The following is a 24,371-nucleotide window of genomic DNA, read 5'->3' as shown; positions in this document are numbered from 1 at the left end:
AATCTTGGGGTGGTTGTTATACAGCAATCAATCAATAAGCGGGACACTCCTTTCCAGTATTGATTTATCACTTCTTGTAGCATAGGTCTGATGTGCTATTAAGCTCTAAGACCAAAAATGAGGATGGGGAAGGACATAGTGGGCAAAGGTAACCTAGAACCTCATACTGCTGCATTCCTAGTATAGTGACATATAAGCGCTACTGGTGGTAAGTGAGGGGATGGTTAAATGGTAAAGGAGAAATTTTTTTTTTAATTTAGTACTATGTGTTTATTTTTAGTTTCCTTTCATTTATGGCAAGTGAAAATGGTTTTGTGTTTACCGTAGTGAAATCAATTATACTTAAAAGAAATTTATGTCACACCTACTCTGATGGCTAACTCTGAAAAAAAAATGGAAAATAAGTATTAGCAAGGATATGGAGAAATTGGAACCCTTTCAGTTCTTGTAAATGGTATAGCTGCTGTGGAAAACCGCATGGCAGATCCTTAAAAAATTAAACGTGAAATTACCATATGATCTAGCAATGTCATTTCTGGGTATATACACAAAAGAATTAAAAGCAGAGGTGCAAATAGATACTTGTACACTGGTATTCATTGCAGCATTATTCACAATAGCCAAAAGGTGGAAATAATCCAAATGTCCATCAACAGATTAGTGAATAAAGAAAATGTGGTGTATCCATACAATGGACTGTTATTCAGCCTTAAAAAGTAGGAAATCCTAAAAAGAAAGAAAGAAAAAGAAATTCTGACACATGCTACAACATGGATGAAACTTGAAGACATGCTAAGTAAAAGAAGCCAGTAACAGGACAAATATTGTGTGATTCCATGTACATGAGCTGTATCACTTATATGAATAGTCAGACTCATTGAGACATTAATTCTGAGAGTTGCTTGCATCATCAACTACCCATAAGCATTGTGATCCCCTGCTAATAGTCCTCTGAGTTGTAGGAGGGGCAGTACCCCCAGAACAGCACAGCCAATGAGAGACTAGACCAGACTCCAACAAGAAGTCAGAAGGTTTGATGACAAGGCACCTGCGCCATCCTTGGGGGTGAGCTGGGACACCTCATAGGCACTCACGGGTTCCCGCCTCCACCAAAATAAGGAGCCCATGCTTGTGCAGGTCTCAAGTACCCCTGGGTAGCCCCTCCTGATGGTCTCAGAAATAGCTGTGTGGCTTGTTTCAGGCCAGGGCCTGGTGGGGTGTGGTCTGGGGGAGAAGGGCCAACAGCCCATCACAAAACCTCCATGCCTTGATGTGCTGGGTACCTGTACAGGGTGGGACAAGTGAGAGAAGAGCTGGAAGAGCACTGCCTGTATGCCCATGTACCTGTGGCTGGCCCTATGGATGCAGACCTCGGCCTGCTGTGATGTGGCATACATATGGAAGGGCTGCCTGGCATGTGGTGCCTGGACCAAAAAGGGTTAAGGCAGGCATCAATATGGGGTGGGAATGAATTATAGATCTGTTCTTGGTAACAACACAGTTGAAGATGGAAGTTATTTGTCAAACCTAAATCAGAACGATTAAGTGAAAGTCTAAATGAATAACTCTACCACCCTCACTCCCAGCCTCCTCTCACCACTGAGCTCCCAGAATTCTGGCAACTTTGTTTATATCCCCCAGGCAAGAGATTGGATTATACTCTATGTAGTAGACACCTTTGGTGCCTCTTGTCCCATCCCCTTGGGCCACCTCTGATTTCAGCTACATAAGTGTACCCTTTTATACAAAATCACTGACCTCATGCTGGCAGCCTTTACCTTTGGGAAACATTAGGTTTCTTTCTGCTTTCAGTTTCAAGACCATATCTGATGCTGTATGCCATGGTCTGAACATCTGTACCCCCAAATTCATGTGCTGAAACTTAACCCCTAAGGTGATGGTATTAGAAGATGGGACCTTAGGGAGGTGATTAGGTAATGAGGGTAGAGCCATCATGAATAAGACTAGTGCCCTTATAAAAGAGACTCCAGAAAGATCTCTTGCCCTTTCTGCCATGCGAGAACACAGCAAAAAGATAGCAGTCTATGAACCAGGAAGTGAGTTGTCACCAGACACCAAATCTGCTAGCGCCATGATCCTGGATTTCTAGCCTCCAGAACTGTGAGAAGTAAATCTCTGTTGTTGAAAAGACACTCAGTCTGTGGTATATGATTATAGGAGCCTGAATGGAATAAGACACTGTAAGAGCCTACCTGGCTCACTTTTAAGAGCAGCCTATAAATGTGGTCAAATAACATCCCAGGATTAACCCTCAACTGATAGGGGGAGAGGAGCTGGTGTTTAAATGCTCTAGCTTCTTGCTCTTCAGTGGTCAATTTTAGGTGGCCTCTGAATGCTTTAAAGGAGGCCCTGAGTGGAATAAAACCCAGGTTTCCCACAGGGGTGACCACAATAATGTGGTGGCTTTTCCTTGTTCCCTGTGTCACTCAGCTCCATTGCTCCAAATTACCAGGATCAGCTCCTGAATACCTGCTCTTGAATCCTTTTCTCAGTCTCTACTTTTGAGGGAACCCAAAATAAGATACTTTCCATGTGGAGAGGCCGCAATGAAATGTCTGTGTCCTGGCCTAATCATTCTAGAGTGAAGTCAGTGGACAGACTCCACCCATGACACAGAGCTTCCAGTCAGCATTTTAGTGTCTCAGCCCTAAATACAGATCAAGGTCCAGGCCTGGGACTACAGTGAGGCAAGTGAGGTGCCCAGGGTGCAAAATTTAAGGAAGCACTCATTCTTAGGTGCTGACCCTCTACTTGCATGAGCCTGAGAACCAAGCGCCTACCTCTCTGGGTGTTCTATTTGCCTCCCTCTACTCTTGGATATTGCCAAGACATTAGTGAAAAGCCTCTAAGATTAAAACAAACAAATATAAAAGAAACTCAAATGAAAAGGAAATAAAGCACACAGCAGAAAACATCTTTAAAAAAATCAACAGTATCCTCAGAGACATAGGATAATTTATGCACTCATCAAGAAGAAAAAAGGAACAGTTAAAGAACAAGAAAAAATTCTTGGAAATTAAAAGGTTAGGACATCTCTAAGAGAGTAAAACAAAAAGGCAAAGAGTAGGAAAATAAGACAGAAAAGAAAAAAGACATTAGGAAAATAGGTAGAAACAGACATTAGATGATTGGTCCAGGAGAAAAATAATAGGCACTCCAGAAAAAGAAGAAAAAAGTGGAGACAAAATTATCAAAGAAATAATACTTGAAATTGCACAGAGAAAAAGGACATGAATTTCCAGTTTGGAAGAATATACTGTGTGCTGAGCTTAGTGAATGAAAAAAGCCCACATAATGTTACCTCATCATGAAAATTTCAAACACCAGGTTAAAGAAAGGATTCTAAGAGCTTCCAGCAGAAAAAATAATTGATTAGATGACATAGATCAAATATCAGAATGGCTTTGAATTTTTCAAGAGACATACTGGCAGCTAGAAGACAAGGAAGCAATGCCTTCAATATTCTGAAAGAAAATTAATGTCCAACCTCAAATTCTATATCCAGTCAAACCAACAATTAAGTATGAGGAAAGAATGTAAATATTTTCAGACATGCAAGGTCTCAAAAAATTACTGCTTATTCATCCTTTCTCAGGAAGCTGCTAGAGGATGCATGCCACCAAAATGAGGAAGAGACACTTTAGCTTCTGTGAGTGGAAGACTAGGTAATTTGGACCAATACACTTGCTGAAGACATCAAAAAGGTGAACAAAATAATTTTAAAATATTCTTAAAAGCATAAAATAACTAACAAGATAATGAGAAAGAAGTGAGCCAAGATCCAGGAGAGGACAAGAGTCCAAAGAGATGAGCCCAGCTATTCAGGTCATTTTGGCTCAGGGAGATTTTTCCAATCAGTAAGAGAAAGCTGAGAGATCTAGTGCTTCTAGTGGCCTCCCAGGAACGTGTAACAAAAATCAGAGTCCAGGGCCAGTTCAAAACAAAGACTGTTCCCATACATTGCAGCCTGCCTTCCATTCATCTGAGTGACCCAGAAAATGCCATACCTTGAAATCACATTGTTCCTTTTAGATAGCTAGTAGCCCCAGGCACCTGAAGAAAATAAACCCAAATCTTCCTAGGAATAGAACAATATCCTAGGCTTAAAATTATTTCTTTAAATTAAAATCTACTGTCCAACACATAATCGAAGATGATCAAATACATAAATATTTAAGACACTATGAGCAAGAACCAATAGAAATAAATGCAGAAGAATAAATACCCAAATTTTCAAGCATGATTGTTGAACAACGATGTTTTTTTTTTTTCCCCAAGGAGAAAACCCTGAGCTTTTCAATTGTGGCAGGAAGCTGAAAACTATAAAACAAGACATAGAAGTTTTGAAAGAAAAAAAAAAGAAACCAAAACTTCAGAGTAAACCAATTAAGAGGAAGATATGGGATCCATCAAATAGAGAATACAGCACAAGAGAGATACAAAGGAAATTCCCAAGATGACAGAGAAAGGAGGATACCAGGATGACATCTGTGCCCTAGACCTTGAGAATTATCAGTGCAGATTGGAGCAGCGGATGGAAGGCCTCAGAAGGTTGTTTTCCAGGAGGAAAAACAAAAGCAGAGCTGATAGATTAGCTTATGTGTTTTCCACATGAAAAACTGGTTTAAAAGTTATTTTATTGGACAAATTTATTGGACATTATGAAAAAAAAAACATAGCCAAGGTTTTGAAGAAGCTCAAGAAGGGGGTGGAGAGACAAGAGAAATAAAATGTTGTACGAGAAAGGATATGTAATCACAGTACAGTATCGTTCTCAGCAGTGAGCAATATTTACAATCATAATAATGAAAACAAATATGAATTAAACAAAATTTGTCAAAATTCCATTGGTAGGACAGAGAGAACTTAAATGTGTGTGTGCATATAAGAGTATAATGCTCATCTTTAATGGTAGTCAACAGAAAATATTTATAATTGTGATATCAAGAAATAGCAGCATAAGAACAGCATTTTATTTATTTTCAAATCTAATTTCTCACATAACTTCGATACATGGGTTATTTAGAAATATATTAATTAACTAGTATTTGGAAATTTCCTGCCTTCTTTAAGATTAATACAATATTTTTTAGTGATATGTTATTTCCTCTATTGTCTTCTTAGCTATACCTTTTTATTTTTAAGCAGTTGCTCTAAGGTTAACAATATGAACCCTGAACTTATAGAGTCTATTCAGAGTCAATTTCACATCTCTCACACTTCATCAAATTTCCATTTGTGACTACATATGGCACGTTATTGGAAATGCCCACCCCCAGTGGAAACTGATGTTCAAAGAGGTTAAGAGCCTTCCTCAGACTCCATGGGCAGGGAGGAAGCAAAATTGGGCACAGGAATCCAATTCTGTCAGTAGACACATGTTGGTTTCTCAGGCAATAGCAATAGAAATGTGTGTGACACACAAAGCTAAGTAAAAAAAATGGCTATACGTAAAGTATGATTATAATTAGGGTAAGAGACACTGTGTACTTATGATTGTGTTTGGATGACTTTCTCTATTTTCCACATTTTTATAAGTCAGAGAACATTAAAAACCATAGGAATATAAACAGGCTTTCTTCTTGATGAAATCAAAATGATTTAAAAATAACTGAAAAGAGAAAAAAGTCAGAAAGCATAAGTCTAATTTTTAAAAACTACTTTCTTCTATTTTAACTGCAAGAAATATAGTTTCATTTTTTCTGATTATATACATTTAGATGTATACATTAAAGTTCAAGAACCAAACAAGCACACTGATAAAAAGTGGACTAAAGGCTTGAATAGACATTTCTCCAAAGACGATGTACAAATACATAAAGCACATGAAAAGATGCTCAACATCACTAATCATTAGGGAAATGCAAAGTAAAACCACAAAGAGCTACCATTTCATACCCATCAGGATGGCCATTATCAAGAAAATAAACAATAATAAGAGTTGGTGAGGATGTGGAAATATTGAAACCCTTGAGCACTGCTGGTGGGAATGCAAACTGGGGCAGTCAGCATGGAAAACTGTACGGCAGTACCTCAAAAAAAAACAACTTAGAATTATCACATGACCCAGCATTTCCACTTCTGAATATATACCCAAAAGAATTAAAGCAGAGACTTAAACAGATATTTATAAGCCCATGTTCATAGCAGCAATATTCACAATATCCAAAAGGTGGAAGCAACTCTGAATTAATTTTCTCATGCTGCCATAAAAAAAAATACTACAGACAGGATGGCTTAAACAACAGAAATTCATTTTCTTACAGTTCTGGAGGCTGAAAGTCCAAGATCAAGGTGCTGGCAGGGTTAGTTTCTCCCAAGACCTCTCTCCTTGGATTGTAGATGGCCGCCTTCTTGCTGTGTCCTCATTAGGCTTTTTTGTGCATCCTTGGTGTCTCTTCTTCATCTTATAAGTACACTAGTCCTATCACACTAAGACCTCATCCTTATGACCTTATTTAAACTTAATTACCCCTTCAAAAGTGCTATCTCCAAATATAGTCATATTGGGGGGTAGAGTTTTGACATGAATCTGGGGAAGGATACAATTCAGTCCATAACACCAAATGTCCATCAATGGATAAATGGCTAAACAAAATGTGATATATACATACGATGGAATATGATTCAGACCTAAGAAATTCTGACACATGATACATAAGGATAAACCTTGCAGACATTATGCTAAGTGAAATAAGCCAGTCACAGAAGGACAAATTTTGTATGACTAGCCTTATATGAGGTACCTAGGGTAGTAAAATTCAGAGACAAAAGATAGAATGGTGGTTGTTAGGAGCTGGGGGAAAAGGTGACAGGGAAATTATTTATTAATGGATATGGAGTTTCAGTTTTGGAAGATGAAAAAATTCTGGAGATAGATGGTGGTGATGGTTGAACAACGGTGTGAATATACTTAATGCAACTGAATTGTATGCTTAAAAATGGTTAAAATAGTAAATTTTATGTATGTTACCACACAAAAAAAGTAGAAGAACTTCCTTGAGATAATAATTAAAATTTTTGAGACTCATCTTTTCTTGTATTTTTCTACACTTAGGTATATACATATTATACGGGGGTTTTTTTTGTCCTTGTAGAAATCCTATTAATTTGTTTTTATATTTCAAACATAAAGAATAGAGAATCATAATGCAGATACCTGTGTAACTACCACACAGCTTTAAAAATTTTTATATTTTCCCAAGTTTGCTTGAGATCTTTTATGTCTTTTCATTATGTAATATTCGGTATCTATAATATATACTTAATGTGGACATAAAATAAGAGTGCATACTTGAGAACCCACCACAACACCCAACCTCAGAACTAGGCACTTATGAATACCTTTGATTCTGCCTGTGTTCTTCCCTCATACCCCTGCTTCTTCCTACCTCCCCACAAAAACACTATCCTGCCTTTTGTGTTTGTTATTCCTTTACTTAAAAAAAAAGAAGTTGATACACACACACACACACACACACACACACACACACACTTTGTTCTGGCCTCCTATTGCTGCCTGAAAAACTACCTCAAAACTTAGTAGTGACTTAAAGCATCAATCATTAATTACATCTCATGATTCTGTGGGTCAGGAATTCAGGCAGGGTTCAGCTGGATGATTCTTCTATTTTACATGGCAGGCAGGGTTCAGCTGGATGATTCTTCTATTTTACATAGCAGGCAGGGTCCAGCTGGAAGTTCCAAGTGGGCTCCATTCAAGTTTGGAGCCTTAGTGGGAATGTGTAGAAGACTGAGTTAGCTGGGACTGTTTACTGGAGCATAGCCTCCAGAACGACTGACTCTGAGTAGTCAAACTTCTCATATGGTAGCTCAAGACTTCCAGAGTTTTTCAAGAGAGCCAACAAAGCTATAAGGCTTTTTATGACTTAGCCTTGGAAGTCCTGGAATGTCACTTCTGCTGCAGTCTATTGGTCAAGTGAGTCTCTAAGGGCAGACTGGATTCAAGGGGAGGGGAATTTGCTCTGTCTCTTAATGGGAGTATTAGAAAATAATTTTTGGCCATCTTTAATCTATCACGACCCCTAGATAATATTCTTTAGTATTTTTATGCCAGATGGCAGCAGGGGCCCTATGCATGCTGAGTCTTCCACAGCAAATGTCACCTTTTTAGTTAGGCTTATCCTAATATCTTGTTTTTCACCCTTTCCTAATTTTTTTTTATTATAGGAAATTTCAAACACATTAAGAGGTTGACTAGTATCATGAACTCCACTATACCCATCATCCAGTTTCGGTGATGGTCATTCTTGCAGCCAATATCCCCACCTATTTCTCCCCATTCTTGTATTATTTTGAAACAAGTCCAAGACATCAGCCATTTGCATCTGTAAATAATTTAGTATGTACTTCTAAAAGATAGGACTATTTTTAACATAGCTGTAATATATTATTGCATATTTTTAAAACCACAATAATTCCTTGATATCAATGTATACTTGTCAGTGTTCAAATTTTCAATTGTCTTTATAAGTATCATAAATTGTGTGTGTGTTTTAAAGTTTATTTGAATTGGGATGCAAATGAGATCCATACATTATTACTGATTTCTTTAAGTCTTTTAATCTATAGATTTCTCTTTCATGTCTTTTTTCCTTGTAATTTATTGTTGAAGAAACTGGGTTGTCTGTCCTGTAGACAAACAGACGATAGAATCTTAGATTCAATGAAACAAAGGAATATTTTTAGTTTATTAATCCTAAAAATTTCCACATTTCCCATTTTTCACTTAATAAGCACAATACTCCACTTTTTTGGCACTTGAGGCCACAGAGGTTATTGTTGCTTGCCTCCCTAGCACCAATTCCCTGCTTCTTCTTTCTTCATCGAATCTCAATTTTGTTCAATGTGTCCCAAGGGAAACGGACTCTAATCTGAGCTCCCGAAGTGGGTCTGAGTGGGCAAAGGGCGATCCCACCAATTGCCAATGACTAATTAAGAAATAAACATTTGAACCCATTCTGGCTAGTGAGATTAACAAAGAGATTTTTCACCACTTTTAAGAGAGAATTTACACAGAAAGCCTTTCTAAAGAAGCCTGCACTCAGATAACTATTGGCAGCCTTCACCTGACCACAAGGAGGACCACAAGGAGGATGAAGTTGGCACACTATGGACAGCACAGTACTGGAGTAGAAACCATGTGGATCTTCGGAGTCATAATGGAGCAGAGAATCAAACCGATCAGGCCTGAGCTACCTCTGGACTTCCCAATTACATAGTTAATAAATCTCCTTATTGTTTAAGCCACTTTAAGCTGGGCAATCTGCTGGGAGCCTAGAACAACTTATCTGATACGAAGGCCCTTAAGATGACCCCAATATACCTGTCTGGCTTTTCTCTAATCAGTCCCCTCTATATTCTCTCTACCACACCCAAAATAGACTACTCACCATTTCCCACATTGCTCTGCAATTTTTTCTTTCTCTATACCTTTGCCCAAACAGACCTTTTGGCCGAAAGTTTTCCCCTAGCCTTTTTTCCTCTATATCTACCTGTTCAAACATTTCTCATTCTCCAAAGTCCTATTTTCAATGCTGTTTCCCCCTGAGGCTTCTCTCAGAATGCCCCCCGCCCCCTCCTGAGTTTTCTCTTCAAATTCCCATTGCATTAGGTGTGACCTCCTCTTCTAGCACTGAAGGAAACCTTCTCTTGCATTAGAACTACTTGTATACTTGACCCCTCTCCTCTACTAGATCTTAAGTCCCTAGAGCGCAGGGACAATTGGCATTTATCGTATCCCCAAGAACCTAGCACAGAGCCTGAGACACAGGAAAGCCCCAAAGTTATCTACTGAATGGAAGAGCAACAATGACAAATGTGGTTGCTACTTTAATCTATGTGGCCCCAGACAATCCGTTTCAATGAAGGCTCTGTGATCTTTTAAAGAATTTTTTATGTCTCCAAATTTACAAGTTAACACATGTAAATATATTTTGATAGTAGGGAGGGTGGAATCAACTAAAGGTGACGTTTTCCCCTAAGGTTCCAACTAAAGGCCAGGTGGCCCTTAGCAGACCTTGTTTAAACACACCTGAATAACTAGAACAAGGATCCCAACACCTAACAGAATGTATTCAGAAAGGTGACTTCTAAAGTGCTGAGCTTCAGGAAGACCCAGGCCAGGCTGAGGAGGAACCAGACAATTATGAGAAAGGAGTGGTTTGAATGCTGGCCCTGATGTGAGACAGATCCCAGTTTGAGTACTGGTTATGTTCTAGATATGTCACCTTGGACAAGTTCCTTACACTCTCTGGAGCTTAGCTCCCTCATCTAAGAAAAATACAGGTAGTAATAGTACCTAGCTCAAGGGGTTGTGAATTCAGAATGAAGCAATGTGTGCAAAGAGCCTATCGGTAGTATGCACTCAGTATAAGATGTAACTGCCATTGAAAGCGAAGAAGATGACACTTACAGGGTAAGTGGGAAAAGGAGTAGAAAGTAGGGGTGGTGGAAGGAGGATAGTGGGAATTGGGAGGGAACAAAATAGCTCAGAGTAGACCATAATAACTAACCAATTACAACTGGGATATGAAAGCCAGAGGCCTAAATGGAATACAAACACTAAGAAAATAATTAAAATGCATTACAGATGAATAACAGCCATACTGAAAGGAATGGAGAAGAATATAACTAAGTAATAAGGCTTCTGACAAAAACATCTGTCCACAAATACTAGACTCTATTTAGTACATCTGTTATAAGCATATGTAATTATTTTATACTGGGGTTGAACAAATAAGTGACTAGAGCCACATTCTTGCTGTCAAAGAAAAAGTTAAAAAATAAGGAAAAGGGGAAAGCTAGTTAGAATCCTGTGGTGTGGATTAGAGTGGAAAATCAGTACGATTATTTTTATATGTATACAGATAGATACTGAAATAGATATATAGATGCATGTGTACATGGGTCAGAATGTTTGATTGTATTGCCTAGCTCTGTCCACTGGGAGTATGTAGAAGCAAGGACGCCCCAATAATAAGCACACCTAACTCCCAGATCTTTGTTTCTGATACCATCCTTCAATAAAGGAACCAGGGCTCCACAGAGTAATGGCTGTTTATGGACCAGGGTAGGGCAAATACAAGGTGAATCTATAATGTCTCATGGTGCCAGGGAATAGGGAAGTGCTTGAAAAGGGGTGGAGGCATGATGTGAGAACACAGGAGCTATGGGAAGATGCACAGTAAGTGCTCCAGAAGAGGCCATGTGCAATATAACTGAACCTTTGATTTATGTTCAGAGCTCTCAAATACTGTCATAATGAAAGGAATAAAAAAATGTTAGGAAAGGAAGTTCTACTGAAAAGCTACCAAGTCTGAAAGTCACTTCAGTCATGAATCATAATGAGGAAGCTCATTATAAACTACACTCATATTGTGTAAAAAGAAAACTTGAAACTTAATTTGGCAGTTTTTATCAATTAAAGCTTGAAGTTACGAATAATAATGAATAACCATTAAAAAACATTACTCTTTCAAGTGGTTTCAAGTATCTATAAAATTCACATTTAAAAATGGCAAAGAGCACACACAATCCTTCATGCCAGAAAGTTATTTTGTCTGAAGCTGCCCACAGGATTGTAAAATAAGCCAGCAGAGAAATCTGAAGATCATATAGGAGGAACTTTGTAATTATCTTTGAAAATACTTCCTAATGCCAGAAGAAGTTTACATTCTTAAACATCAGCTGTGCCCTCAAAAAGCTGTTTAATGTACAAGTCATTTGGAATTATCACCTTCAATTAACTTGATATTTTCCTCTATGCTATTGGTGTGTTAGTTTCCACATAAGAGCTGGACACTAAAGGTTAAGTGACAATGAATTAAGAGGGCAGGTACTGGAATAAGACTGCCTGGGTTCAAATTCCTCACCTGCCACTTCAAGCTGTGTGATCCTGGGCAAATTATGCAACCTCTATTGGCCTCCATTTCCTCCTGTGTTAAAATTGGGATGATTTTTTTTAAAAAACTACCTCACTGGGGTTATAAGGATTCAAAAGTGCTTATTACCATTACCTATGGTAATAATTCAATATTAGCTATTATTAATAAATAGGGGTTTCTTTGCTCAACCTGAAAAAAATCTAAGTTTTGCTTCTAATTGTAGGTAATTCAGATATAATTTAAAAATATCTATTTGCTTTTTAACTTTCTATCATTTATCCAACAAATATTTATTAAGCACTATAATTTGCCAGGCACTCTTATAGGTGCTAGGGATATAGCAGTGAACACGACTGGCAAGGTCCTGCCTTCATGAAGCTGATGGTTTACTAGGGAAAAAAGATAGTAAGTAGAGAAATAAAGGAAAAGATCAATTTGGCAGGTGCTTATAAGGGAACAGCTCTGCCATGGACATCTCCACATAGGCCACGTAGACAAGGTCAGTATCAGTCTGACTCAAATCTCAGAGGAATGTCCTGTGACCCTCCCATGAATAAGGTAAGGTAAGCAGCTTTTTGAGGAGTTGTTCCAAAGCCATTTGTCACCCACCTCCCGATTTTGTGGGGGCTGCCATAAGGCAGTTTCTCATTTGCCTCCCTAGTTTCAGTAAGGCATTGGACTATCAGCCTTGCAGGCTACAAAAATCATTTAGCTAGAATATGGAGCCAGCTCCTCCATGGCAGGACATCCCACCACTGTCCTGTCTGGTTTGGTGTCATTCTATGGGACTAAGGATGAGAGACTGACATAATGATCTTGCTTATGATAAGTAATAAGTAATAAACTATGTGTATTCACTTGCAGCAGTAGTAGTTGCCATTGAGGGACTCCAACAGTGCTAAGGACCATGAGGAAACTACAACAGAGGTAATGTAATGGAGAGTGAATCTGAGGCAGTTAGAGAGAGAGATCCAGGGAGGGGTTCATCAAGGTGATACTGAGCCGGCCAGGTTGACTTGGGGGAATCAAGTGATAGGCAAAAGGAACAACCATTATAGAGGCCCTAAGGCAAGGGGAAGAGTAGCAGGATTGAAGAACTGAAAGAACAGCAGTGTGTTTGAAGTGAAGTGTGCAAGGCACAGAAGGATAAATGAAGTTAGACAAGTGGGCTGTGGCTAGTTTACACACAGGCTAAAGGATAGCTTGACTTTTCAAGCGTTAAGAAGACAAATGATATAATTTGAAATACATTTTTCAAAGATCATCATCTAAAAAAAAAGAAAAAGAAACAAGTAAAAAAAGATGACTTAACTGAAGTGTGGGGGCTGAACAGGAAGGGGGCGAGAGTGGAGGCAGAGAAAACAGTGCGGAGGCTCGGGCAGCTGTCCGAGTGCTCTAGCTAAGATGGTGGCAGAGACAGAATGGGAGTGATTCTGGAGCTTGCTCACTCAGCATGCTTGTGGCAGCCAGGGTGCTTGGAGAGGTGGAGAAGAGTTGATCTGCTATTGTAATGACTTTGGCTTTCACCCCAAGATGGAGAGCCATGGGAAGGATTTGAGCCAAAGTGACTCAATCTGACTAATGTTTTAGTCAGGATCACTTTGGCTGCTGTGTTGAGAGTGTGTTTGTCAGTCAGGAAAAGGGGTGGGGCCAAGGATGAAGATCAGGTTGGAGCCTACTGCAATAATCCAGAAAACAAATGTGGGCCAATTTGTCCGTGGCAACCTTCCCTCCATTAATTTGGCAAATGAACCTCTGAGATGGGCTCTTCTGTGAAATGTGCTGTGAATAAACAAAAATAATGTACATAAAGGACTTAGCACAGCATCTGATGCACATTAAATGTATCAAATAGTGGTTACTACTAGCATTACCAGTTTTATTCCCCAAGCTCCTACACTACACCTACTTGCAGGACAACTCTTAGAGGTTCTTGTGCCTTTAAAAATGCAAATAAAATCTTATTCCCTACTTAAAAACCCTCAAGTAACTTCCCACTGTGGAATACAGAAAATCCATACTCCCTGCCACAGTCTACCAGGTTGTCAGTTGTCTGGCCCTGACTTTGCTCTCCAGTCTTAGGTCCTACCACTCTTCTTAATCACAGACACGCTGGCCTTCCTTCTCTCACTTCAACACTTCAAATGGTTTCTCAAGCCAGAAAATAATAAATGGAGCCACTTTAAAATGGAGCTAGGGCTGCTATCCCAGAGGAACTGCCTTGCATGTCTTATGCCTCAAATCTTTGGAATGTTAAAAACAGGGCAAAATAACCTTTGGATTGAGCCTAAAGTAACCCTGTGTCCCAAACAACTGTTTGCAAAGATAACAAGAAAGCAGATATGACTTACAGGGCTTAAGACTACCAGACTGAAAACTAAAAACATTGTTTAGAATTAACATCATTCTGTTTACATTGTACCTATAGAAATGCCTTCATTCTATTGATGTAATTGTTCCCCTTCCCTTTCTCATAAACACTTGTTACTTTTGTCTCCTAATAGAACATTATTTGGGTTTCTTCCTGAACCGATAATTCCCAAATAGCTATTCTTTGATCTCCATTAAATGCTCATTGCCTCTCATTTTGAAATGCCTCTTATTTTTAGGTTAATGGTCACCATTTCAGCACTTTTTGTATTCGTTATTCCTATTGCAAATAACTCTATTCCTAGCTCTTCATGTATCTGGTTTCCTTTCCATTCAGTGGAAGTTCAACCAAGACCTTCCCTAAATACCTTATCTAACATATGGTGCATACTCATCCCCTAGTCCCCAGCACGTTGCTGTTTTAGGTCCTTCACAGTCTGCCACTATCTGAAATTATCTTGTTTACTGTCCCTTTGTCCAATTAGAATGAAATCTTCAGGAAACCATAAACCTTGCCTGTCTTCCTCAGTACTTGGCACAAAGGTGCTCAATGAATTTCTAGAATCTCAAATGTAGGGAAGGACATGAATTGATTAACCTCTCCAGCTAATGAATTAGATCAGTATCCCAAATTATCTATAAATTTTTATACATGGAATTAAAATGGGTACTTACTTATATTTACAGGTATGATACACATAATATTCTAAACAGTCACAGTATGGCAACATATGAATTTTCTAGGACTCTAGGCTTACCTCTTCTTTAAGCACCAACATTCTCTTGTACGGTAATATTTCTAAAACAGATTCCATGCTTCCCTATCTTCTAAAATCAAGCAAATGAAATCTCATTTTTCCTTCCTTATGAACCCCTTTTATTATACAGGGTTGTATGAAAGCACAGCCCCTAGGAATTACTAAGGTGTGACACCTATGACCATTTGCTCATAAATAACTAATTGGCCCCAGGAGGCTATAGCTTTTTTCTTGTTAATACTTTTTCTCTATCTTGACAGACTGTTATCCTGAAAATGACTGCTATTCCCATCAGCATCTGCCTTCTCACATCTTATAAATGGACTATGTGTAATATGTTGAAAATTGGTTAAACAAATAAAATTATTAGAATTGTATGCCCAAAAAGCAGGCTAAGTAAGGTCTGAGGAGGATTCTGAAGAGAAAAGTACATGAGCTTCAGGAAGTTCCCTCCTAGCTGTTAGCTATGCTTCTAGTTGGGTTTGTTGACCAGCTAAAACATTACTTAACCACAAACTAAAGCATTTCAGTGAATTGGAAAGGGAAACAGTTCGGCTTCTTTATGATATTGTGGCAAGAATCAGACAGATTTCAGTTTAAATCTCTGCCACTTACTAGCCATGCACCTAACTCCTCAAAATATTCAATTTTTTTTAGCAGAAGCTAATGTTTATGGAACACTTGGCATGTCCCAGGACACTGTCCTATTTTACCTATCGCATCTAATTAATTCTTACAATAAGCCTGTGAAGGAGATGGTGTTATCCCCATTAAGCAGTTGAGTAAACTAGTTCTAAAGTTAAGTAACTCAATGTCACATAGCTAATAAGCAAAGGTCAGGACAGTCTAACCCAGAGCTCTTAGCTATTCATTATTCAATGACAATCTGAGCTTCTATTATCTTTGAGGCACTAGGTAAACATATGTCAGTGAACAAGATAGATAACAATTCTTGCCCTCCTTATGGAGCTTACATTCTAAGATGTGGAAGGGGGAAACAGTGAGCAATACATACAAATGTAAATGACACAGCATGTTATTAGGTTAAACCATGCAAAATTGCCAACAGCCAACTACTTTTACCTACAAAAATGGTAATTTCATATTGTTTAACCTAACAGACAGTGGTAAGTGCACATGAAAAGAGGAGGGAAAGGAGGATCGGCAGTGGGAGGCAGGTTGAAATATATAGGGTGGTAGCCCAGTAGACCTCGGTGAGGTGCCATGTGAGGGAAGAGGAATCAGGAGTTATCTTGGATACTATACTCACATATGGTAACACCGACCTCAACCTCAGAGGGTTATGAAGATCATATGAGATATCAAAAGTGAAAAAGTTTTGTAAACTAGGAAGTTCTAGAGCTATAACAAATTATTATTTAAAGTTCCCTACTTTGCTGCTGAGAATTATGGCAATCTTTTAAAGGCATAAACATGGCTAGATGGCTCACAAGGTCGTTAGTGCATACCTTATCTGGAGAAGAGAAGCAACGAAGAGTTGTTTTGGTTTAAAATATTTCTTCCTGCTCCCAGAAAACAAAAGGTTTCATTGTTGTTCTTTAGTCAATAATTATCTACACAAAGAAGGTAACAGTACATGTCTGAAAACATATTTTCACAATGCAGATGAAATTGCAATCCAAAGAATTTCCAACAGAATCCCAAGAAAGCCCTGCTATTTTAGCACAGTAAAATGTAATAAAGTATATCATGTGTCTGAAACTTAAAAGACATGAAAGTATATCATGTCTCTGAAGTACGTAAGAATTTCCCTAGCTCCACCAATCCATTCTACCTAATAATCATTTTTTTTGTGTGCTTGGTAAAGATTACAATTAAACTAGCTTCTAAAACTTAACAGACAAGAAAAAAGTAACCAAAATAAAACTATACTAGGTTAATTTTTAGAGAAATGATAGGTATGCATAGTTTCTTTTAAAGAGACAGCCTTTATTCTAAAGGTTTTTATTTTGAAGAATTCAAAAAGTGGTAAAGTTTTTTGGAATTTATTGATTTGCATTTAAAAGGAACTGTTAACAAAGATTCACCAGAAATAATCTGAACAAGTGGGAAAATACAGTTACTAGTACTGAAACACTACTAAAATAATTCCAGGACATATGATTTATCTGACATAACAATATCTCTTGGATGCTGTCATTGATACTAAAACTGCTTCTTACTTTTCTAAACACACAGTAGTATAATAAACAATATTAAATTGCTTCTGTTCTTTCCTGAATATATAAAAATTAAAATACCAATTAAAAAACTAATATATCTTCTCTTTAAATGTTTCTTACAGATACAATTCAATATTTTCATTCAATAGTGGTATGGTTTAAGAGATTTTTCATTCACAAGTCAAACAACAATTCACCCAAAGGGAACTGATAGCCTATAGGCTCATAGTGCAAATAAAGAGTTCAGGAATGCAGCAACTGACATTTCTAAAATACAAAACAGATAAAACTCTTAGAAGATACATGCAATAAGCTCTACTAATAAGCAGCTGGCCACAGAACTAGAACATTTGATATCTTTACTGGTGATGTCAATGGGATTCCAAATATTTCCAAACTCAACTTAAACTCTCATCTCAGGCTTTGTATTTTGCTTTTCCAGTTTCACTAATAACACAGACGTGCTAAAAAAATAAAAATCAAGAAATTCACATTAGAAAAGTGTATTCTGAAATAAAAGGCAAGAACAGTATTTTGCATATCTTCTATAAATATAAATAGTATGCTGCTGTTTTTTTTTTACTAAACAAACAGAAGTTTGTATAGTCTTCCTAATCTTCCTCACTCACGTTCATAAATGCATTCTCAAGATTCCTGCCTCCGGAGTAGAAAGAGAATATTTGAAAAAGTGTGAATTAAAAGACTTAAATTAGTTCATTTATTTCTTATTTATGACCACATCTATCATCAGAAATAATAATGGGACAGTTAGTGTATATTAAAGCTGTTCAATTGTTTTAGCCAGCAAGAAGTGTCACTCTAGTCTGGCCAAGTTTAGCTCTAAGGACGTCTGTACTTGACTACAGCTTTATGCTACTAATGGGAACCATCAGTCTGTTCAAATTATGAGGTGCTAGAAAGAGAAAACAATTCTTCTCTTTTGTAAATTTTTACATGGGTTCTGAAAAATGAGAGTGAGAAAAGGAAGCTTTACTTACGTTCAAATCCCTGAAGTATTCATTATAGTCAAGGGCATATCCTACAACGAACTTGTCTGGAATTTCAAATCCAACAACTAAAAAGAAACATGATTCATTATTTAGATACAGAAAACATCACTTTCAAATCTAATACTTGCAAATGTGCCCTCTCTACAAATATTCTCTAATAACTCTAAACCATTTCATATAAAACTTGTTTGCGTTATAGATGTTTAAATGATTGACAAAAAGTAATTTACTTACAGTCTGGTCTATATCCAACACTTCGAGGGGTCCTTTTGACCAGTAAGCTGTTAATTACAAAATGTGACATGTGACATATAGAGACACTATGGGGCATTACAAAAGAGAGCATTAATGTTCTGAAACATGGTTTCAGCTGTATTTAGCATACTATGATCAGATTTAATGTACACAAAGGAAGACAAAGAAACAGAGTTAAATAAATCGATCACAGGGATCCCCCGGCAGGGGAGGCTATGAATTCACACTATAGATAAGGCCCTTGATTGATCTGCAACTAGAACACAATGGATTCTTCTGAGAGCTACACCCTGACTACCCACGCACCCTTGAGCCCTCGAAGGACAGTTATTCAGCAGGAGGAATGGGTGGGTACTGCGATGAGCAAAGAAAAGATAAGGGCTCTCAGTTCGGAATCTTTGGCAACACAATCCCTGAGCCACAAAGGGTGTGGGAGAGGTGAGCATCACCTTTTAAGACTTTTAATACTTAGCTTACAACGAACTTCAGGCTAAAAAGTAACTAGCATGCTAAAGGAGCTAGTATTTATTTTTTAGAGCAAAAACTGCAGATAGAATGATTCAACTCTAACAAAAGCTCATTTTGTAACTCAAGAGCTGGCTGCTAAAATTTTTTAGCCATTACAAAAAAAAGCTGTAGATGGTGCTTAGAAAGCCTTTATGCATGTTAAAGGCGGCCCCAATAAAAACTATAATTTCATACCTTCCTAGAGAAATATATTTAAAGAGCTAAAAAGGACCTAAAGTGATTCTTAACTTTAGCTGCACGTTGGTATCACCTGATAACTTAAAAAAAAACCAAAACTCAGATACCCAGGCCACACTCCAACCAATGACATCAGAATCGCTGGGGATGGGATACAGACATACATTGTTTTTTTATTTTTGTTTTTTAAACAAAATCGCTGGGATGGTCACTCCTGTGATTAGGTAATTCCAATGTGCAGCCGAAGTTGAAAACCACTGGCCTAAGCCTCCTCCTCCAAGGGATCATCTAATCAAGTTCCTCATGATTCTCTTCTAGTAATTAGATAGCACATATGCTTGGACTCAATTTCCATTTAGAAAGAAAAACAAAGAAACCACTCACAGCAAAACATGTCCCTCCACCTGCATTCACTCAGGAACAGTCCAGAAAAGGTAACATCAAATTCAGTACAAGCTGTACTAAGACTTCAGGGAAACTCGGCACATATACACCTATAGATCTGAATGTTTACTAAAGGTCCATCTATAAGGCATGACTGTAACTCATTTTTGAAGCAATTTCAATTCTTTAAATGGGTAACCACTCCAGAGAAGAAACACAAATAGTCAATAAGGAGATGAAAAGATTCTCAAGTTCAGCAGTTATCAGACAAATGCAAAATTATTCATGAAAGATATTACTGAGTCTTTATCTTTTTGAAGATAAAACGACCATTGAGAACATTTACCCTTACAAAGAAGTACTTAACCCTCTTTCAAATGAAGTATATATCCTATGACAAAATGTTATATATACATATATACCTTGCGACCTTGACCATCTTTGGATTATGCTGCTTGACCAAGGAAAGCAAGGTTTGCATTGTTTTGCCAGTGTCAATTATATCCTTTAAAAAAAGAAAAGACATTTAAATGAAACCATTACAGCTTTAAATTCAATCATATAAACACAAAATACCTAAACCCCATGTATAATGGGAATAACAGCTTGGTTTTTTTCAGTGCAGTAATTCTCACCATAATTCGTTCATACACTAGATATTCGAGAATCTGTAAATCATCTGGCTTTCAGCAGGCTGTAGGAATGCCAGTCCTCAGGACCAGATTGTGTAGGCACCAAGAGGTCAATGACGACGAATTTAAATATACATATGAGAGTATATACACATGTGTTTTATTAGGGTATTATAATGCCGCCCTTCATTATAAAAGGTATTTGAGATTTTTTCATAAACTGAAGATTGAGATGCTCTCCCCCTGCAACTGTCAGATGCAGGTGGTTAACAGACCACCTTTTGCAAAACTCTGCTTTATACCATCTTAAAAGTATCCAAATTAATAAGGTTTTATTATATAAAATATCTTTACATGAAAGTTAATCTTAGTTATTTAGTCAAAAGTAAGACAAGATACAAAACAAACCCATCTCTAACTGGGAAAATGTTTCTTAAACCATAACCCTAATGTTCTTCAATGAAAATACTCTCTAAAGATGGTATAAAGCAGTGCTTCACCAAGTGGGACCTCTGAGTTATCGGAAACAACTGCGGCTGGTGACTTGTGAAAAATGCAGATTTCTGAGCTGTGTTAGACAGCATTCTGATGGACTCTAAAACACTCCTGCCATCTGGTGTACACACCAGGAATAATTCTCTCTTGAGTGTGAAGAAACTGAAAATAATGGGATGGTCACTCCTGTGATTAGGTAACATTATACAAGATAAGTTGTAGCAGACTGGAGAGAGATGTTTCTGTTGGTTTTGAAGAAGTTGGCTGCCACATGAGAGGGCCATGCTAGGACATAGTGATGGCCTTTAGGAGCTGAGTGACCCCTGGCCTGCAGCTTGCAAGAAAAGGGGGCCCTCAGTCCTTGTAAACACAGGAACTAAATTCTGCCAATAACTTGAGTTAACCTGGAAGAGGGTCATAAGCCACAGGTGAGGTAGGAGCCCCAGTCTTGATTCAGCATGATGAGAGCCAGAGCAGTGGACTCAGCTAACCTGTAGTTGGGCTCCTGACTCAAGGAAACTTGAGATAATAAATGTGTGTTGTTTCAAGCTGCTAATTTGTTACCCTATATGAAATAAATAAATCTGAAGTAGAATTAATAAAATGGATGCTCTTAGCAGCCCTGTCTTAGTAGGAAAAATTGGAAGCAAACTCCTTATTTGTAAGGCATTAAATTGGTTTATTTGTTGTATATTGCAATGTTATATGGCATTTTACGGCCAACTAACTCTATGTGTCAACATGAATAACCTCAAAACCAATTTTGAGTGAAAATAACAAATTGCAAGAGAGAATATGTATAGTGTGGTACTATATAAGATTTTAAATCACAAAATATATTTTGTAAATGGATACACATATGCAAAATAAGTATAAAAAACATGCATAGGAATAATATATATCAACTTTAAAAGAAAGAAAAAATTTTCAGGCCAAAAAGAGAGAGGTAAGAAATATAACCAAAATTTTCCATTACCTAGTAAAAATAAATTACAAAATATTTTCAACAACAACAACAGCAAAAAACCAAAAACAAACCAATCTCACTCCCTTATAACACAAGCCCACCATCAAAACTGATGAAGAGGAATTTCCTTTTTAGCTTACCTTTAGGGCTGTGCATACTAAGTTAGAAAATGATAAATACTATGCTAAAAGTATGTAGAACTTACTTCGACAATCAAGACATTCTAGAAGAAAAAGAAAAATTAAAATTAGTATAATGAAAGACTGTTTCTAATTATAACTAAAATGACATAATAAACTCTAAAGAATTCTCGTTTAAAGATACTTTACTATATCAAATGCTGATTTAAACAAGTAGGCCATCTGTTGGGGATTTGGAACTCTTTAATATGAAATTTTCACTGCAGTGGAATTTTTAAAAATAAAATTTGACCCATATGTTCATTTTTAAAAAAGTTTTAAATAACTTAAAAGGAGGTCTAATCTTGGGCAAGTCATAAAATTACTCTGAGCCTCAGTTTCCCATGTATAAAATGAGGGACTTGAACTAGTCCAATGTGTCTTCCAACTCTAAAATTCAAGACTATAATTTGGATAGTAATTCTAAAATCATGCATTAAACCTACCATATGGAATCTAATTCAAAACCCATTTTGTCATTAGGCTGAAATTGATTTGCATTTTCTGGATGTGTTCATATTCTTGGACTAAACTAAAGAAAGATACCAATCTCTACTTCCTCCCACCATAAGTGCTCATCCCAATTTCTACCTCTCAGAATTTTACAGCTAGAAGAACTCTTAGAGAAGATATTGTCTAACAACTACCTCCAAAGCAGAGAAGAGTCCTATCTGTTTTCTTATTCTAGTTATAGGAATGAGGTAGCATTTCATATGCTGGTTATAATCATTGCCACAAGATGATCCATGCTTTGTTTATTTGTAGTTCTCATTTCTCTGTCACAAACCTATAGCATCAGAATGTTAATGTTCTATGTATTCTTCTAAGTCAGTAGTCACCAAAAGTAGGGCACATAAGATCTACCAGGTTGCAAGAAATAAATAATAAAACTTTTAAAAAAAATCTCACTTTGTATGATCTATAATTTTGCATGTATTTTACAATATACATAATACTACTACCACAGTTCATATATAATTTACTCCTCTCTTCATATCACAGCTAACTTGTCTCTTTCAAAAGATACTACAATCTAAATCTTTAGTAAAACTGAATATAATCAAGTAAGAGACCAATAATTGTTTCACCACCTTTGTGGTGAAACATTTTCTCTACCATTGCTGGCACACCTGAAGAATAACATTTTCCCATCAGTAACTGTGGCTCACTGCTGCAGCAATTTACACCATGGGATAGAGTTATAGTCTGAAAACAGTATTGAATTATGAGACGGAGAAAGTGGATTCTAGTCTTGGCTCTAATACTAAGTACCTGCATGACCTTGATTAAGTCATAATTATAGACTTTTAGTGGTATGAAGCAGTTTATACAAATCGAAGTCCAGAGACATGAAGTATTTGTCCAGTACAAAATTGTAGTCTCTAGAGTATAATCTCCATACTGTTTAAAAAATAAGAATTGCTACCATTATTGAGAGCTTATTTCATGTCAAATAGCTACATCCTTACTAAACAAATAAAAAAATGAGGCTCAGAGGTCAATGGCTTGCCTAAAGTCACAAAAATAGCCAAGTGGTAGAGATGTGACAAGGTGTTTTGGGGGTCCAAAGCGCGTATTCTCATCCACTAACCGCAAAAGGATCAGGGAAATATCTATATACATATGTATCTGCATGCACAAAGTGTCCCAAAAGATAAACTGAAATAGGAAGCCCAAATAACCCATAATCTAACCACCAAGAAATAACTTCATCCAATTTATAGGTCTTGATTTTTTTCCATAATAAATATGTTTTATTGTGACTATCATGTAAAGGAAGTTATTTTAGAAACAGAGACCTTTTAAGATCATAGAGGTAGGTACACAGCGGAACAGGGCCATTAGGCGGGAAAGGCAAGGTCAAATAAAATCACAGAAGGTGAAGGCTAGGCCTCTTCTAGCACTAAAAACTGACTATATTGGAGAAAAGGCTTCAAATGACTTCTAAATATAGGTGAAACATGCTGAAAGGGAAAGAGGATAGGTCTGGCAGTAGTGTGTAGGATGGACAGGAAGGGGAAAGAATCAACAGATTACCATTTATCCTTTGAAGTTGTCCAAAAATGTTGAGGAGGACATTAGTTTGGTGTGACCCTAACACAGGACCACAGAATTTGACAAGTGCTGTATGTTGAAGTTTCCTTATATTCAGTCAAGTAAGCTGTAAACATTAAAATGTAAAAGCCAGAGGGAAAAAAAGAGCTTTGGAGCCCAACAGACAGACCTACATTCAAATTCAAGCTCTACCACTTACTGACAGTTATGACTTTGGACAAGTCCTTCAAACTTACTGAGTCTTACTTTCCAGATCTGTAAAATGGGGATAATAATATCTCTACCTCACAGGACTGTTGTGAAACTTTTATGAGATTACGCCTTTATATGTAGCATACAGTCTATAAGTAACAAATAGTACTCCATCATTTATCATTGGTTATTCAAAAATCACTTATTGTATCAGAAGAATAATATTCAAATATCTTATAATCTATATTGGTTCAGCCAA

General features: G+C 37.2%; 1 protein-coding gene across 1 annotated transcript in view; it reads right to left on the bottom strand.

The window, feature by feature from the left end:
- Positions 1-16,984: 16,984 nt before the first annotated feature.
- Positions 16,985-24,371, bottom strand: part of HPRT1 (hypoxanthine phosphoribosyltransferase 1) — a 34,407-nt gene continuing 27,020 nt past the window's right edge. Inside the window, 5 exon segments of the mRNA XM_016123578.2 lie at positions 16,985-17,702; positions 18,237-18,313; positions 18,483-18,529; positions 20,015-20,097; positions 21,892-21,909. Coding sequence (XP_015979064.2) covers positions 17,655-17,702; positions 18,237-18,313; positions 18,483-18,529; positions 20,015-20,097; positions 21,892-21,909 — 273 coding nt within the window. The 3' untranslated portion in view covers positions 16,985-17,654.

Source organism: Rousettus aegyptiacus, unplaced genomic scaffold, assembly GCF_014176215.1.
Source record: "Rousettus aegyptiacus isolate mRouAeg1 unplaced genomic scaffold, mRouAeg1.p scaffold_m13_p_9, whole genome shotgun sequence".
Lineage (NCBI taxonomy): Eukaryota > Metazoa > Chordata > Mammalia > Chiroptera > Pteropodidae > Rousettus > Rousettus aegyptiacus.
Note: the sequence above shows the minus strand (reverse complement) of the source record. Positions and strands in the feature narration are given on the sequence as shown.